This window comes from Poecilia reticulata, linkage group LG16, assembly GCF_000633615.1.
Source record: "Poecilia reticulata strain Guanapo linkage group LG16, Guppy_female_1.0+MT, whole genome shotgun sequence".
Classification (NCBI taxonomy): Eukaryota; Metazoa; Chordata; class Actinopteri; order Cyprinodontiformes; family Poeciliidae; genus Poecilia; species Poecilia reticulata.
Genome location: NC_024346.1, coordinates 13,174,494 through 13,193,708, shown reverse-complemented (window position 1 = coordinate 13,193,708; position 19,215 = coordinate 13,174,494). Strand labels below are relative to the sequence as shown.

General features: G+C 41.0%; 1 protein-coding gene across 1 annotated transcript in view; it reads right to left on the bottom strand.

Moving 5' to 3' along the window:
• The window catches only part of si:ch73-22o12.1 (nectin-2), a 118,132-nt gene that overhangs the window by 1,996 nt on the left and 96,921 nt on the right, over positions 1-19,215 (bottom strand). The window contains exons 7-9 of the mRNA XM_008431331.2: positions 2,059-2,191; positions 1,822-1,879; positions 1,596-1,688 (exon numbers count right to left, since the gene is read on the bottom strand). Of these exons, the coding sequence (XP_008429553.1) occupies positions 1,596-1,688; positions 1,822-1,879; positions 2,059-2,191 (284 nt within the window). The remainder of the gene's footprint in view (positions 1-1,595; positions 1,689-1,821; positions 1,880-2,058; positions 2,192-19,215) is intronic.

The window sequence follows — 19,215 nt, the reverse complement described above, 5'->3', positions numbered from 1 at the left end:
TTAATCAGTACGGTTGTTTGCTAGCGGTAGAGCAGATGAACACACGTGTCTGTTATGAACACTGCATTCCAGGTTTCCCTCAATGAAATATATACTAGTCAGGCCCAGTGACCGTTTCACTAACGGGTTTTGCCCATGTGCTTTCTGGTAATAATCGAGAAACGCGCCACGCCACCCCCCTATTCAACGATTTCCGGCAGCGCAGGTGATAAACGTGTAATACTTCTTCTGTTACAAACTGACTCCGGCCCCTCACCAGAGAAGGGAAAAGTTATGTGGCCCTCACAGGAAAAAGTTTGGGGACCACTGGTTTAAACAGTCAGAAAAAATACACTCGAAATAGAAACTATCCAGAATGATGGTCCGTCTTGCTGATCATCTCCATTGAAGCAGCCAAATTTAAAAAAATTAAGGCAAACAAAGTTTTTATTTACAACAGATGCAGATATTTGTGGAGAATGATTGGCACATAGACTTTCTATACAACATATGCAAAGGTGAGATTGCACACATTTTTTAGTTTAAAGACAAAAAATGAAATTTCTTAAAAATCATATTTTTTCACTGTCAGAGTTTGAATCTGAGTGAGTGAAAGCACAGTAAATGCTTTGGAGTCCTTGGACTTGAAAAAGCGTTCTATACATGCAAGCAATATAACATTTTCCCAATTTGACCACAGGTGACTATTTAATTTTCCTGCCGTCATAAGGCTAAATTAAAAATGTATAAAATAAAAATATTTCAGTCAAGATAAAAGATTGTACTTTTGTTCTATATTTTTGGCTCCATAGCAGTCATGAACCTCACCACACGTTTGAGGCTGCTTATGTTTCCAGTATAGTTCAAATAAATGGACACATAATTCTGTAATCTAGTACAATCCCAGCTTTTTGTTTCATCTTTTATGGTTGTCATTTATATAAATATATTTTAAAGAAGTCATATCCTAGATTTTTACGTTTTGAGGTGTCCACTGTCTTGTATTATGTTGATTTTTAGTGATGCATGGAGACATGTTTCTTTAAATGTAGGGTGAGAGAAATTATTATGTCAATATTTATAGTTAAAGTCAGAGCTTTACAAAACCAAAACCCAAAACTGTAACTGGATTTCAGGAATCTTTTTATGCAATTTTAACACATGGTGGACAGGAAAACAGAGCTGTGAAATTGGTAAGCTTTGAACAAGAGAAAAATGGCAAAAATAATAAATAAACAAAGCTTATGTGCAGATGTATAAGGCTGCCGCTGCTATATCCAGGCCACCAAGAAAAATCCACCTGGTGGCGCCACCAGATGATGAGGGTTGTAGCGAAACTAACAGCAGGTTGTGTTTAAAGTTTTTTTTTCTTCCCCTTTAATAAAATATTATACATTGGTTTAGACAGTTTATGCTGACCTCACCATCTTGCTAAAGGGCAGCTAGCTAAAAACATTTAATAAATAAATCATAATGCTCTGGAGAAGAGTTGAGTAATGTGATGAATATTTGATAGGAGCTCACAGGGGCCTTCTCGGTGTTAGGAAGAGCTCAAATATTATCCAGCAAAGTTAAAATTAAAGTTGGATTCATTTATAGTCAGAAAGCGTTCTCACCGTGACGGGCTCTGGGGCTTGGGTGGAGTAATACTGAGTCTGCAGAGGTGCATCCTGGGTCACTGGGACATTACCCGGGATCAACGGCTGTGACTGCACACACACAAACACATCAATCAATACATTTCAGATGATCAAATCAAATCTGGGTTTCTATCTATCTGACAACCGGACACAACTGTCTGGACAATAATCTTTGTCTTTACAGCGTTTGTGTGTGACTCACCCCTTTTTTAGAGCTGCTGGTCTTCTTGGGAGGAGGGGGCTTGTACTTGGGAGGACCCCTGAAACAAAAAACACACAGCTGTCACGTTTAGTGAGTCGCACAAATGTGAGGCACGCTGCATGCCGTGCCATCTGAAGGGAACAGATTTACACACAAAAAAAAGAAAGAAAAAGAGTGAAGTGAAGCGAAGTGAAGTGAAACGGAGTCGTCCACGCTCAGTCGGTCACAGATACTCACTCTGAATTGAGTTTGTTTTTGCGTTTGCGGTACATGGCTATGCCTGTTCCGATGGCGGCCAGGACCACAATGACCCCGATGATGGCGCCGATGATGCTGCCCGTGGCGGCACCCTTCTGCGGGAGGCGAGTAGCTGGGAAATAAAGAACGGCGTGAAATTTAAAAGTGTTTGACGAAACAGCAACTTCTTACTCTGTAGCTCTGATATGGGAGTGTTTCTGCAAAGGATAAATGGCACATCCTACAGTAGTTTAGCATTTCTTAAAGACATAAGTACTGCATTTATACTTTTGTATGATGTTTACTTACAAGTCAAGTATGAGGTGAAATTAGTTTTCATCCAAAATAAACTAGATTTTAAGCAGGAGTTTAAAGGGATAGAGTATGTTTTTTTTTTCTTTTTTCTTAAGGGGAGTTACGTAAGCTCTCCACCTTAAAAATAGATTTCTGTCTGAAATAACTCTGCTTAGGAAAATGAAAAGAGAAAAACACTAGTAAAGAACATTGATTACAGATTTTCTTTGGTCACACTGAAGCATTTGTAGTCAAATTTTAATAGCAGAGAAAAATGACCGTGGTAAAAGTTAATGTGTTGTTTTTATTGTTTATCCATTTATGTCAAACAGAAAATCAAGCCAAACTGTAAGGAAAAAGTAAGAACCCCTAAAACGTCCAACTGGTCATTAAGTCATTTCAGTAATTAGTGTTTTTCTCCACTATGAAGGACAAAAACTCTGGTGGCTGGATGTTCTCCATCAGGATTTTCTACTGGACAGCAGAAGTAATGGTTCCACCAAATACACCAGGTCTATCGGGGCTTTTAGCTTTATGCCAAATATAAAAAGAGGCTCAATTTCTCTCTCACCAAGTTACAACATGATAACGGAAATAAACTTGATAGATCACATTGGAAATAAAGTGGCCTTGATGCTGTTCTATGTTAAATAAAAACCTGAAGATGTACATTTCTGTTAGTGATTTTTGTGTTATTGCCTGAATATTTGGTCATCACTCCACATGAATATATTCGAGTGTTGTAATCATTTTCATGGTTTTCATGGCCACAGATGTATTAAAGGCTTCCAGACTGCTTCTACAAACATTTGTGAAAGAATGGAGAGTTGAGCATGGTTCAATGATATCCACCGGGGAAGTGTCTTCTGTACTAAATATCCCACAGTTTTATACAAAAGTGAAAGTGGTTGGGTGCATGGATGATCAGGTGCATAGAGTTCAGGGGTCAAACTCTCTACAGAGTAAATACACAGCGTCATGTGTCCTTCAGGTTAGCATAAGAGGGAGTTTTATGAAAGAGGCTGTCATTTATCTGCAGTGAGCAGCTGAATGCAAGCCCCAACCTTAACCTGAAAAATTAATGTGCATTTTGGGATGAATTAACAGCCAGACCTTCAAGTACAACATCAGTGCCTGACCTCACAAATGCAACTCTGGATGAATGTGGAAATCTTCCCATAAACAAACTACTGGAAAGTCTTTCCAGAGGGATTCAAGCTGCTGCAGCTGCTAAGGATGGGCAGATATATTAAACCCTTACAGGATGTCACTTAAATTGTGTTTGGTGAGTGAATTTTTTTTTCTTTTGCAAAACTGCGTATCTTGAGAATCTTATGCTGCAAGTGTTCAAGCTGCTACAAAGAAAGCACAAAATTACTAGAATTTGCTGTTTCTAACCGTTGTTAAGGTGAGGAAAAGAAAGCTAAATGATCAAATTAAAACACGGTAAACATCAGAGCTGCACACCTCTTTCTGTTTCAATAATCATATATTGGTTCCAATTATTTGCATGACCTTTTCAAAACTCCAGGCTGCTCAGGTTGGAAGGCACTGATTTAACAACCATTAGTATTAATGAAATGTCATGTAGCACAAGGCAGGAAGATAGACGATATTCACTTCTCTATGAGTAGCTTAATAATACGAGGGAATAAAGAAAACGCACTCAGTGACTGAGTCGGGTGAAGAAATGCGTGTGTGTGCGTGGGTGAACGTGTGCAACACTGCTGCTAAAGTACAAGAGGGGTCTTGATTAGAGTGTCGAGTCACAGGGGTGATTAAAAAGAACCAGAGGAATCACGCAGAGGCTCGACTAATGAACCATGTCCACGCTGAGCATCAGCCGCTTTCAGACAGACACACACACACACGCACGCACACACACAGAGAGGAAGAGAGACGAGGCGTGTTTACTGAAGGTGCAGCTCGACTCATTATCTTTGGTATTCCTGGGGGATTATGCTAATGAGGGGGAGGTAAAGGGCAGAGAGGATCTGAGGCTCATCTGATGAGAACAAACTCCTCGTCTTAGTAATTGGAGGGGTCATGATTGAGTGTTGTTAGCCTTCTAATTACGATTCTTTTCCAACAATAGACTACTTTGAACATCTCCTAAAATAATTTCCATTCTTTGACATGCACAGAAGCCGCTCTAATGATCCTGTCTTCTCGGAGTAGTCGTCTCGCTACATCACCTCCAAGACCGACCCAGCACGATCCCTGCTGCTCAGAACAAAGCTGTGGGTTTCCTCTCTCGTTCGGGCTTTATGTTCTAATTTACGACAGCTGCGTTCAGAGGGGTTCATGTGCACCATCAACACATCACACTTTCCAAAATTTATCATCGCAATCTCTTTTGGGGAGAAGTCACAAAAATAATCACGAAGCTCCACACGTATTAAATAAACCCGTCTCTACAACCGGAGCTGGTCTTTTGATGAGGTGAACTGAGTTAATTGTGTTTTCAGGGAAAACTCAACCTGCTCATTTCTCGTCACCAAACCCAACAAGTGTGTAGTTTTCCATCGTCAGAGTCACAAAGTGAGAATACACTCCATCACAAGAGGACGCCTTTTATCAGCCAAATCAAACACTTGTGTGATTCGCTTCAGATCTTCCAGAGCTCTTCTTTTTGATTCCTAATATTAGATTTAACAAATCTAATAAATTGCAGAATCACTTCTGCAAACATTTATCGTAATTAGAGGCTTAAATGGTCAGAAATTAAATGTGACCCTTGATCTAAACGTGTCCAAGCAGAAGCTGGAACATTAAAAAGAAGCTGTGGAAAAAAATTCTGTCCGACTTAAATCTAAAGATTTTGAATTTAAAACGGAATGGAATGAAAAAAATGAGGAGTGAGAATATAAAGATGTTCTTTTGGATTTGAATAGAGATTAACAGAGACTGATTTATTCAAAGAACAGAGAACGAAGCAGCTTAATGAGATTTTTAGTGATCCAACCTGAAGTCACGTCAAGTCGACCAGATTCCCCACCGTCAGAGTCTCGCTTTATTTTATTTTTCTCTTGTTACATCAGAAATCTGAAGAAATTAAAGACACGGGGGACCACTTCATCCAGACAGAGCCACCTTTGAGGCATGTTGGTGTAATTTTATCCAAATCCAGTCAAACACTTGATATTTGGAGGCCAAGAGTGTTTTTTAGATACAGCACCAATGATAAACATGAATCAGAAACCCTATCACTGCGTTCAGTGCAACAGCAAAGTCACAAAAACTGTTTCAAGTTAATTTATTAAGTGTGAAAAACACCATAAGTGACATATATTCACATATCACCTGATTGGCACCCATTCCTAGGAAATGTATCATGAAGCTTTGAAAAATACTTTTCACTTTTTAAGCACATCAGAGAATCTTTGATTAGTAATAAACTTCATATTGTTCCTGGATATGAATATGATCCAATGAAGAGGCCAGTTTCTCTTTTTAAAAATTAAAACCTAAAACTTGATGTGGTATTAATATATATATATATAAACAATCTAAAGAACATTTCAGGCGTTTTAGACATTGGTCCAAAAGTTAAGCGTGGGAAACCCAACAGTTGTGGGTTTTTGGGATCTTCTTACAAAATTATACAAGTAAAGCATGTTTGTGCTCCAATTATTAGCAAAAATAATCAGTAATATATTTTCAGTTTATGCTTTTTGTGTTGATTTAAGGTCTCAGGTCTTATTTTGAGATCTGGAAGAATTTAAGTTTGGAGGTCACCATTTTAAGACAGCCAGCAACTTCTTCTTTAATACTGTGAAACAGAACAACTTGTGATACAGAACAACTTATAAAGAACAACCCTGGTAAACTAAAACTTTTTCATCAGGACTTGTTAAAAACTGGAAAATATCCGATTATGACAAAGCTATAGTTTTTTAAAATTACTTTTACTTATTTTCTTGACACTTGTATGCCAAGAACTGATAATTCTGGGATCTAATACTGTATTAAATTGAGACAGGAATAATAGAAAGTTGACCACTCCAAAGTAAAAAATATAATGAATAAATAAATAAAAAACAACTTCCAATCCAGGGCGGGCAAAGGCCCCCCAATGCTCGCTGCACACAGATAATTCTTGTACGGAAAGAGCCTTGAATAATGAATAGATTTTGTTTTGTCTGCCAAACTGACGCAAAAATTTCAAATCTAAAAAGTAAGAAGTCCCTGAATCTGAGCTCAACATGCAGCGCATCCTTGCCTTGATGCAGTGACGGCCCTCGGCCTCTTGGTGGTGCTGTGTCTCTTCAGCAGAGCAGCCTCTGCTGGCCACACGGCATTTTAAATACCTGCCTTTCCCGTATAGCCTGTATAACCGCTTCCTCATTACAGCGCCGTCTCTGTTTATCATCACACCAACCTTCTCATTTTTCAGCTCCCAGCGTTTTTTCTGAAACGACACTGAAGCCCTCTCTTTCTCTCCCTTTTTTCTTTGCCTCTTATCTCGCAGCCGTCATTATCCAACCATGTCATTTCACTCAGCAGGTTTCAGGTAGAAAGTGATTCCTTCCTTTCAGATAACCTCTGATTGAGAATAAAAAAAAAATGCTGCAGGAAATAAGGCTCAGTTTAAAGGACTGAGGTGTGAGAGTGAAAGAAGTGACTTGTGATGGTGCCATTTGTGTTGGCCCTGTACACCAGCCATGTCTTTCTGTAATGAAATCTCAGAGGAAGAGTGTGTGTTCTGGGTGTGTTTAAACCTGTGCAGCTTCAGGCCAAGGACAAGACACGCGAGCACAGTTAAGACCCATCCAAACAGAGTAAACACAGTGTATGAACACCCGGCTCCGTATCCCGCTCTCATCGCTTCACTTGACTTATTTACACAAGAACTCTACTGCTTCGCTGCGTGCCCTTTGCCCTCCAGCCTCTGCCTTCCAGACAAGTGCAATTTACATAAATAATAAGAAAACAGATATAAAGAAAAAACAAAAAGCGCACACAAAGCACCATCCAATTTATTTGAGAGGAACGGAGCCCAAAGGCAGAGAGCAGTTTCTTTCAACCAAATCATGTTCTGTTTTATTTCTTTTTCTTTTTTTCCTTTTTTTTTTTTTTTTACAGTGAATGGGAAAATGGGCCAGAGATCAGATTTAGTTTTGAGGTCGCGTCTGTTCCTGTGAGCCAATCAACGTGAGAACAATCTGGTCTGAAAGGCATCTTTTTCCCCTTCCTGTGCAAGAGCCTTCCCTGCCTGACCAGCCAGTCAACCATGGACCACCGCGCTCCCACGAGGCACAGGAGAGAAGGAAAATAGGAGCTGGGGGAGGAGTGGGAGTGTCGGGAAAAGGAGATGAGGCTGAATGGTTGGCTGAAGATGTCTGAAATTACTGCAGACCTACTTCAGCAGGATGAAAATACCACCAGAATCTCTTGAGCTTAAGGATGCATGGATGAATCCTGGACACAGCTCCCTAACTGAGCATTTTTCTTTCCTCAGTTTTATCTCAATTTCTCTCCATTTCTGGCTAAAGGGGTTGTTCAGATGTCACAACTTTCTTATCTGGAGGGTTGCATTGGGTGTGTGGAAAAGTTAGGAAATGGTCAGAGCAGCAAAAGGCTAACAGTGACTCAGACAAACCACAAGTCTTAGCCAATTTTAGCTATTGCATAAGAACTGAAAGTCAAAATGTTTGGATCTATGGATAATCCATCCATCCACTGTCTTATGCTAATCAAAAATTGGATTGTCAGCCTAACAGGTTCAGGAGAATAATCCTGACATCCTCCTCTCTGGGTCATTCTGGGGGAATCCCAGTGTTTTCAGGTCAGAAGAGTTGCATAATCGCTCGTATCTGTTCTAGCCCGTCTCCCCTCACATGCCTGGAAAACCTACAAAGGTCTACTTTGAGCTTGGCCCAAAAGAAATACTTCCACATCTTATGTCAAGGTTTGAGATCAACCCATCTCCAGCTGCATCCTACAAGACGTACATCCATCTGGACTCCTTTGCCTGAGGCAAAGGCTGACCCTTAACCCCGTACATTTTGCTGGTTGGTTTTGCTGCAGCTCATGACTTGAAGACTACCACAACAAGCCTATCCAACCCACACTGTGAAGAAGTTAGACCATGCGCTGAAAAATCTGGATGCTGCTCTTGTTTTTGTTATAAAACAACTGGATCACACTTAAAAAGCCTGCCTGGTATTTCACACTCCGGCAACACCCTTCAAAAAGAGCCTCAGCTTACTGTGCGTTAAGTTTTGTTTCCCTTTCTGAGTCAAACAATTTTCCGAAACTTCTTTGAAGTCAACCCAAATTCCTCTTACAAAGCCTCCCTAAATTCCTTCAGCAGTAAAGTCTCCTCTCATGCAGCCACACGCTACGCTAACGGAAATTAATCTTCTACGCTTTTTGGACAACACCGTTGTGAAGTGTCGTTTTCTCTTCCAACAAACTTCTGTACCTCTATAGTCACACTGACTGAGGCTGCCAGCTCTATCAATCTGCCTCATCAACTGCAACTCCTTAGACTGCTATATTAATCACATAAAACTTTTCAATTCAGCTGCAGGTTGTATTTTATGCAAAACCACTGAAGACAGACGATCCAAGGGTCTTCAGCTCCAGGTCTCAACGGTCGGTGTCCTACAAATTTTGGATGCGTCTCTGCTTCAACTTGAGTGAAATAACCAGGTTGTTAGCAGGACTCTGGAGAACTCGACTGCATGCTGAGGAGTTAAATTAACCATTTGATTCAGGTGTGTTGGACCAGGCACACATCTAAAAGCTTCAGGACACTGACCCTCAAGGCTTTGGAGTCTCCTTGACTGTCCCTTTTCTTTTCTAGTTGGGAAAAAAATTATCACAGCAGCAATCAGTTGACAAGGTTAACAACAAACAGTCTTCAGCATTGTTACTTTGGAGTAACAACACAGCTGTTCATCTGAAAAAGAAAAAAAAACTTGTGGACGTGTAGACAAATATCTCCTAAACTGGTAAAAAATACAACTGGTGGCACTTGGGTTGTCTTTACCGGTACTGTCAGGTATAGTGAACCCCTGGTATTCAGAAAAGGTGGAGGGACAGAGACCACAATCGCCACTAAAATCTGTGAATACCTTCTCTGAAAGTGCTAGTTTTAATTGTTTAAATAGCAAGTATACCCTGCTATGAAAAGTGGGAACTGTTTTGACACTATTCTTCACTCGTGGGGTGACAAACCAATCAGTGAACAGGAAACCAAATGACGCTCCTTGATTGGCTGCTTTGCGAACACCAACAATAGCATGTCATTTAGCATTGTGACTAGATATTTCAGCTTCCCGTTTTCCTTTGAATATTTCGGATTTTTCACAAAAAGAATATCAAATTCCACCAAAAAATTCACAAATTGGTGAATCCTTGAAAACTGAATCATGAAGAGAGCACCAACAGCCAAAGAGAACAAAACTGTTCAAGTGCAATTTTCAGAAATATTCAGGAATTTCCTTCTAAAGACTGAAACATCAATTGCGGACTAGGAAAGATGCTGGTAGCTGCTTATGCTGGGATGTTAAATCTGGGACTGGGAGGTTTAACCGTGTCCCAGTGCCAAGGAAGAAAAACCAGTGGAAGCTGCTGGCTGATGTGTTCAGTGAACAGGATAACTGCTATTGGCAATGCACACAGCACACCCCAGATTTTATATTTCCAAACACAATAGCAACATGTTATCTCAAAGTGTTGCATTGTGCTGCAATGCAAATCATCAAATATGCAAAAGTGGGCATCACCAAAGTTTAAATGCAAGACAACATTATTAATTCAGACTTTCAGTATTTCTCTTTTAATACGTGGTCAAAAATGGATGGAAATTTTAAACTGCATCCTTCTACTCATCATTCAATGCCAACTAATAAAACAGTTAACACTTTTCATTGGTTCAGTGGATAAACTGACAAAACCCAAATTCTGCTGCCCTTCGGCTTCAATCGCCTGTCAGCTTGCCGACTCTCGGACAACTTAGAATTTCACAAAGTGGTACTTGTAAAAAAAAAAAAAAAACTTTAAGAACCAGTAATGTAGATGGATAATAGCAGTTATTATCCCGTGGGTTTAAACATTTTCAGTTCAAGTGGTGCTAAATGGCTGGAATCAGATAAAACGATGGGGTTTGCCCGACTAGATTCAACAAACCTGCAGTAAAAAGATATCTTTCTACAAGAGATAAGGAAAGTATGAGTAATAACCCCACAGAACCATCCATTTAGAGCTCTTTTATGAGTATCAGGAGACAGATCAGCTCTTTCTAATGACTAGCAGAATGTGAGTCAGTGGTAAAGGAGCTAAACGTAGGTAAGAGTAGCAGGCAGAAGAGGATTCATTGCGTGATGAGTCAAACGGAGATTAGTCCAAACATCGGCGCTGTAGGAAGAAAGACATTTAGGAGAGATGAGGCTGGAGGAAAGGAGGCAGCAGGTACAGCCAGGAGAGATGAAGCCTGTGATTAAGAGGCTGGCTTTTGATAAGTACAGTGGGATTTCCCTGCTGCTGCCTTCGACTGGCTGATCACACACTGAGAGGGGATGAAGGAGAAAGCAGAAGACAAAGATCTCACATCCCTCTCTTTTCGACTCAATCCCTTGTTCTCTGCTGCTGCGTGTTTACGCCTCTCCCTGAAGGGATTAAAGTTAAACACGCTGGCCTATCCTCAACTTCACAGCACTGGGCTGCCGGCTTTTGCTGCATTTGTTTGCCCTCCTCTCCGTCACCCCCCCTCCCCCTTTCTGTCTCTCTGTCATCCTGCTTCGTCTCTGGTTCAATTTAGGATTCGCTTGCTTGGCTCCGTAATACGACAGCACAAATCTGTAGCGTCTCTGTCTGCATCTCTTATCTGCTGTGTGCCTAACGAGAGGAGATAAGCCTGTTTTTATTACCCCCACTGACCTGTTCGGCAAATCTGAACGACACACTCACTAACAAACAAGTTTTTAGAGCACTGAAAGCATTTTTACGATCCTTAAAAAACCCCACAGCCACGTATACCCGTGGAAGAAAAGGAACAGATATGTGTGCGGTTGATCTTGGCTTAAAAGATTACAGTGCGACTGTTCATTGAAAAAACAATCCTGCTGCAGCCGACGATCAAATTTGTTTCTAATGGGTTAGCTGGAGTTTTATGAAGTGACAGCTGACAAAAAATATCCAAAGCTCGATGGCGGTTTGGCCACGAGATGCTGATGTTACGGGATTGCCTTCAATTTGTGCCGTCTCCCCCTCCTCTGACCCTGTCGCACTCCTTCAAATCACACCCCAATATGGCTTTTTTAAGCAAATTCAAACACGTTGTATAAATCCAACACACTTGATCATCCTGCAACCATTAAAATGTCTTTGACCGAGAAAACATTTTTGATTTAAAATTCTCTCCTCTGTGAGATTTACCGAGTTCTTTTTAAAACAAAAACACACATCAGCCGAAACTGGAGACTTCTGCAGAAGTTTGAGCTAAGCGGCGTTTCGAAACAAACCAGTTTCGGCTGAAATTCGACCTGAAACTGGTTGTAGAACAAACACAAAGCACAGAAAAACACAAGGCTATCACGGTCCCAGCGGAGTGCCTGGAGATGAGATTAGGACCGAATGAATTGATGGCCTCTGAAGGAGATTAAGATAAAGAACAGTGCGTGTAATCTCGTTGCTCACTAAGAGAAAAGAGAGACCCCTGGCCTTTAGATTGCGCGGGTAACTTCGTAAAAAAAAACACACGCACAGTTCATCCATCTGGTGGGGCATTCGTTAAGGTTGAGGCTTTTATGCACTTGGTACATTGCCTCTCAAAGCTACTCAAAGGCTCTTGAACTTTCTCACATTTTGTTGTGCAACAGCAACAAGCTTTGGTGTATTTTACTGGGGTTGCATAATTGTGCTGTCCTGTGGAAGGAAAATGATACACAGCTCATGAATTGTCTCACTAATTAAAAGTCACTACTTTGCAGAACCACTTTAAATGTCAAAGTTTTGCCACAGATCCTCAATTGAACTTCCTGCTCTGGACGCTGACTGGGCTCCATGACACTTTGCTTTGAACTTCAGCTGCTCAGAATATCTTGGATGCAATACTTGGTAGAATATAAAGAGATTCTGCATGTGGATGCTTTTGATTTTTACTGCCTACATGATGATCGATTGTGGATTGTGGATTCATTGCTTTTGTTGTTGGTGTGTTTGTGTTTGTTTTCATCTTTAACAAAACTCTGAGATTTTCATAGCTTTGAATTTTTTATAAACTATTCCTGCTTTAGAGTTTTCCATAACTTTCTCCCTGACGTCTCCGTTTCTTGGTTTGTTCACAGATTCTCTCTAGCAAATCTCTGACCTTCAAATAACCTTTTTGTAAACTCCATTAGGGGACTTTTGAAGATGCACTGGATTTTATTTGCTAGTATACAGGAGGAAAGTAGGAGAACCATTCATCTCTTTCTTCTCTTAATTATGCACTAATCTATTGGTCACCTAAAAATCCCAATAAATTACATTGAAGTGTATACTTGTACATGCAAAAAATGTAAAAATATTCAGAGGTACGGGTACTTGTGGACTGCAGAGGAGAGAACAGAAAGACTAAGATCAGAAAAAGTGGATAAAATACTGTTGGCTGAACGATACAAGAGAGCTGAAGTCCAGAGCCTCCTTGAGTCTTCACTGTAGCCCCTCAACACGCACACACTCTTAAATTATTCACCATTAATGCAGGAGCTGCAGCTACCCCTCACTTTAATTTTACAACCCTCAATCGCAACTGTCATTTACTATTCTCTGCACGCACAACACCATTACCATCCATTTTACCGCTAAACAAATCAGATCAAATTGATTGTGCTTATTTGGACAAACACGACCGCCTGAACGGCTCTGAGAGGACATGCTGAGGCGATCTGGCTGAAGGAAAAAGCTGAACAACCTGGGGTTGTGTGTGTGTGTGAGAGACAGAGAGAGAGACAGAGAGAGAGAGAGATGGCTTAGTTAGGGTCTTTGGTCAGGGGAAATCACCAAGGCCGGTCCTGTCTAATCTTCCGTGATCCTAGAGATCAACATTATACATTTCAGCTGTCTGAGGATTAAATTAACGTCCCAGTACGCACCGTCTTGTGTAAGTGCACATGTGCGTTTTGGCATTTTAAAAAGCTCAGTGGTGGATACTGTGTGAACTCGGTGTGTGATGCTGCTCTTCCTCTCCCTCTCCGGGGAGACAGTGTGTTCCCTGCCACAGTGCATCAAAGCACATTTAGTTGCCTTGGGAAAAGGCAGGAGCTCTCCTCTTTTCCCCCCCTCCCTCCATCTCTTTCTCTGCGTGCCTCCATCATCATCATCATCGTTCCCCCCCTCCATCTCCAACTCTTTTCCTTCCCTTTCTGACAAGGTCGCTGCATCCCTCCCTCCCTGTCAATATTTACAGTCCACTTTACACTGGCAAGAGGGGGGTTGGCTGCAGCCAGCAGAGAAAAGCAGGGGTGCATTAGCCAAATGTGGCTGTCCACTCAGGACATGAATGATCTGTTGTACTACAAACACTCTGCTCCTCTGCAAACACATGCACCGTCGCAGAAGGGCGCCAGGTATAGCTGGAAAACGCACTTTACACGAGAGTGACAAGGGCTCTGAAAGCACCGGTCAGTTTGTCATAACAGTCGTAGGAGCACATTATGTTTTCTAAACAATTTTAGCACTCCAGTGCATTAAAGTAATAATACAGAGCTGTGATATATCCAACAGTAAAGAAATACAACTGAACCGCACCATGTGGAGGTTTTAACAAGCTGGTGTTTCCCTGCATCCTTTTTACAAAGTTCCGGCATTTTACTGCACTATAAATCCTTCGTTCGGCTCGGATGCAATAATCTCATCCAAACATGCAAAACTGCAACAGAAAAATATCAAATAAAAGTTTATCTCACTACCGTTTTATTGTTAAATCTTTAGGAAACTGTTTTTTTTTTTTTTACATTTTATTTATTTATTTTTCTAGAGTATGCTGAAGAAACAACAGTTCCCTTTTTACGCAAGGAGTCGATGTTTAAAGTGTTGATGCTTCATAATCTCTTCGGTTCTCTTGAATTCTTGAAATCAACTTCTGGGCCAAATTCTGACAGATGGTCGCCCGCTCTTGGAACCGGATCAGTGTTTTTTGGCTCCTGCTTAGTTAACCACCATTTTAAAACAATTTTAAAAATTATTCACCACATGGTGGGGCTGAAATCTGGAGAGTTACCATGGACTCAAAATGTGCGTTTTGATCTTTGGACATCTTGATCCTTTTTCCCCCTCTGCTCTTTAAAGCTAGGAAAAAAATTCTGCCACTTTTGAATGCATGCCACGTCCAACACACCCGAATCACATGTAAAGTTAATGCAGGACTTGTTGATATGCCACAGAGGAAATTCAGCCTTTCAATATGGAATGATGCAAGCTGTTGCTCTTGGACTTTTTCTTCCAATTCTGGGCAACTATAATCCTTTCTTTTCCAAAAATGTTTGAAATAATTCAAATCATCAGGAAAATTAATATGATTTTGCTTAAATCCAATGTTTAGTCTTTGCACATCCTGCTGCCATTGTTGCCTGAGCTCTGCACTGGAGGCTGCTTGATTCTGACTTTGTGAAGGAGACACTCCTGGTGGCTGATTAAAGCTCTTCACTGCAACTAGATCACTAAACCTTTGATAGCTCAGATTTATTTTCCCTCTTCTTTTTTTTTTTAAAGCAGAGCTCTCTGGAACGGTTGTACACCAGATGTCTTTAGAGAATTTGGAAATTAAGAATGAAGAATGTCATTTTGCCTTTTAGCACAAACCATTCACTGCAGTACCTATTTTAAGCAGCTGATATCTCTGCAGACAAAACCAGTACCTGGTAGCAGGAGAAGGAACTATGAATGTCTCACACAACCTTATAAGTGTTGCATTTTAGCACCTTTAAAAAGTCAGTGAATTATTTTGCAGTAATCACCCCCACTTTATGCTTATATTCAACCAAATATAAGCTTGTAGAAAGAAAAATCAATACGCTTTCAGACTCTACTTTATTATATTTCTTGTTTGGTGAAGCGATGGATGCTGTGTGCAGACTGCCACAGGAATGGGGTTATGCACAGCTTCCCGAAGCAACACAACGGGCTTCCTGCAGACGACGGCAGGTATAAACTAGGTGTAATACTTCCCTATCCGCTCTTTTAAAGGTTAGAGCTACCTATTAAATTCTTGATAATGAAGGTAATTATTATATGAGGTCTAATATGTCAGCTGTTCCCCTACAGATATGGTCACTTCCATGCAAAGCAGCGAAATCTACATGCTTCTGTTAGTCAAATGTGTATTAACAACACTTAAATACTTAGTATGTACTTTGCTTTACAAATTCATGAAACAAGACAACAACATTTTCCTTTGTTTGATGAAAAGCTAAAAAAAAAAAACACTAAACAAAATTTTTGATTGATTTTCCCCTTTCTGGGATAAAATATTAAAGTACATTTTCACAAGACAATTCTGAAAATTATTTTTTTTTTTCCCATTTAATCATAATCTAACCCTAACCCTACCCTAACCCTTCAAGTGCCACCATTAGGTAACTTCTGGATGTTTCCCTGCTCCAACACACCTGAGTCAAATGATCTCCTAATGACAAAAGTTTCTGTAAAACCTGCCGTGATGCAAAGGAAGCAATTCGGGCTTTTGATGCATCCAAAAGCTGCAGGACAGGATTTGTAGACCCCTGTACTATAAAGTCATCTTTTATTTGCTAATAAAGCTCTTTGTAATCAGCTAATACACACCCGGTCACTGCACAGGAACCCAAACAATAAGAATAGTCGCATAAAGATCGAAAACAGCCGCAGGATTTTTGTGTCTCTGCCAAATTGTTTGACCATGACTGCACCGTGGAGGGCAGGGAGGCTGGTACAAACCTGGGCGAGGTTTGTACCAGCTTGTGTTCAAATGAACACAAGCTGCATTGTTATTCTGAAGGAGTCCACAGCTTAAGACTTTAGGGGTCATAATCTCCAACGATGTTTAGCTAGCTGGCAGGTGGCAGATTCACAAGCAAGAGCAAACATGGGTCTTTCCAACCACTTTGCACCGCTTTAAATTATCCGCTCTGTTAAACGTTTGTGATTTTGCAAAGACTGTCAGATTAAATTTTAAAGTAGCTCTTCGAGATTTTTTTCAGAATATACCGAGTTGGGAAATTTAAACACATTATGGATTAACTGGAAATCCAACAAGTTGTGGAGCTTGTGATTCGTCCTCATTTAGCAGAATCAGTGGGGGCCACAGTCCAGTTTAAACAGAGCTTCAAACGGCCTTGTTCGGGGCCAGAGCAATTATCGTGTTTTATGTAACGGCCATGTAGAGGAACATCACTCGGCGCTCGCACGTTTCATTGTGGGTCTCTCCAAAAGCACACAGATGAATTTTGATTAGCACCCCTTGATATCACTCCACAGAAAATGGAAAATGGAATGAAATGAGGTGAGGTGCCATTTGCATTTGCACATTTGTCCGTCTGTCTGTGATGGCAGACTGACGGCGGTTTTTATTTCATTACAATGCTAAAAAATAATCTATTACATTTCAATCTTCTGAATTTGTGAAAGATGAGAAAATATCAAATTTTCACTGCAGGATCAGGATGGAAATTTGAAATCAAAGCCATTCCAGGGAACTGGAAAGACTTTTTTTTTTTGTATTCTTGCTGAGAGCAAAGCTCGATCTGTCAGTCTGAACTGTACACACGACTCTGTGTGGCGTCTCTGAAGAGGACTAATGAAGAGAAGGGGAAGAAATGCACGTGTGAGCCGCTTGACGCCGCAACCCTTCGCAGACGGAAACAGAAACTTCAAATCATCACCTGCTGGCAGCAATTTACACCTGTCCATGATTTACAGGAGATGAATCATCACAATTATTATTTCAACATGGAGAGGAAAACATTTTCTTCGATGTGCCAATTTGTTTTCATTTTTTATTTACGGCTTTCTCTTGTTCTTCATTACTAACGGCAACAGCAGCAATAATCACCGCAGCACTTTGAAAAACAAAAGTAGAAAGTGTTTCCATGAGGGGAGAACAGCAGATCGCCCTGCCTCATTATATAACATTGTGTTGAATCACGTTTTAAATTAAATATAACTTATTACTCTTTGTCTCTGCTTTGTTTAGGACTCTGGTAGAAGCGATGCTGCTAGATATTTCCATCTACCATCATAATTACCTCTGCTTGCATAAACAAACACCTAACCACACTGCAGCCTATGGACAACATTGTTACCACTCCTGGCTAAGTAGTTCACGCCGTAATTGACTTATTCACAATATTTAATTAAAACTAATGTGTTTGCATGCATCTTATTTCATTGCAGTTGGACTTGCACAGGGAATATGGAGACTGCAGGCATTAAAACTGTGGGTGTTCATATATTTTCATTTATATAAAAAAAAAAGCCTAAAAATGGAAAAGGAAACTAAAGGGTTCTTCTATTAAAAAGGCAAGTATGTAAAAACAAAAATCAGGCAGTTCAGCAGTTTTTATTTTGGATAAGCCTGAATAAAAGAATGAAGCAATATCTGTGTTTGCAGACTTTATTTCCAATGCTATCAAATGATAAATCCATCCACCCATATCACAGAAAAATAAAAGAAAATCTGATGTTTTCACATAACATGTAGGAACCCTGAAACTAATTTAAACTAACTCCAGGCAGGTACTCCTCTCACCCTGAACAAATACTGTAACCTACAGTAAATGTTGCAATCTGAGAATATCCGGCAACCTATTTTAGCCCACCGTGCCCCCAGGCCTTCCATCCATCTTCCCAGCATGCTTTTCCTGCTCCCTTCGCCCCCTCAACACTCCCCCCTCCTGTGCCACTGTCACCGCGGCCTTGAGGCCAAGCAGTCAGGAGCAGCTGGTATGTTTACCTGCCCTGCTAACCGTGGCTAACCTCTGGCTAAAAGCTACTCTCACCTCATTGCCCACCACTCTGGAGGGTGGGCAATGAGGCAATCTACACATACACACACACGCACACACGCGCTCTGGGAAAAAAAAAAAAAAAAAAGAAAAACTTTGATATCCTCTTAGATTTCTACCCTGCAGTCAAGAAGCTATACCCTCTCTTTCCTGCAGCCCACTGAGCAAAAATCCAACATATAATGAGAAGGGAGAAAAATAACGCAGAGGACTTGGCTTCCGCTCTCTTTCTTTCTGCGAGCATGAAGAGCCAGTTCGTTCGCTCCTTTTAACTCACACCGACTCGTGAGAGCGCTCGTCATGTCGCCCTCCCACCAAGTCGCTCACAAAGCCTGCCAGAAAAGAAACGAGGCACAGAGGACGAGCGAGATGGAGAAGGAGGGAAAGGAGTGTCAAACATATAGGAAGGAACAGAGAGAACTGACAGAAGAGGAGAGTCAGTCTGAAGAACGGAGGGGAGTGCGATGAAGACGTCTTGGAGGGAGAGGAGTTGAAGATGCGGCAAAGTGCCCGACTATTACTCTTCCTGATTGCCTACGTCGCTAATTATACATGTGCAGAATTACGAGTGTTTTTCTTTGAAACGGCCATTTCCCTTCCGGCTTTGTTTGTGTTGTTTGTACCTGCTGCACTGTTGACCTCAAACTAGGCAGACAAAAAAGAGCCTCACACAGAGTCCTGAGAGCGCCATCGCTGTAATAGGCCCCATCTCTCCCTCAAATGGCCTCTCATCAGCCGCTGATTAATGACACACAGAGCCGTAATGGCCCCGCGCACTCTCCACATTCATTTACTCTCCTCTTCATCCAACACCCCTGGAGAGAAACCACAACAATGCGAGCTGTCGAGACACCCGAAAACTGCGCTCTCGCTGAGCCCGAATTCAAAC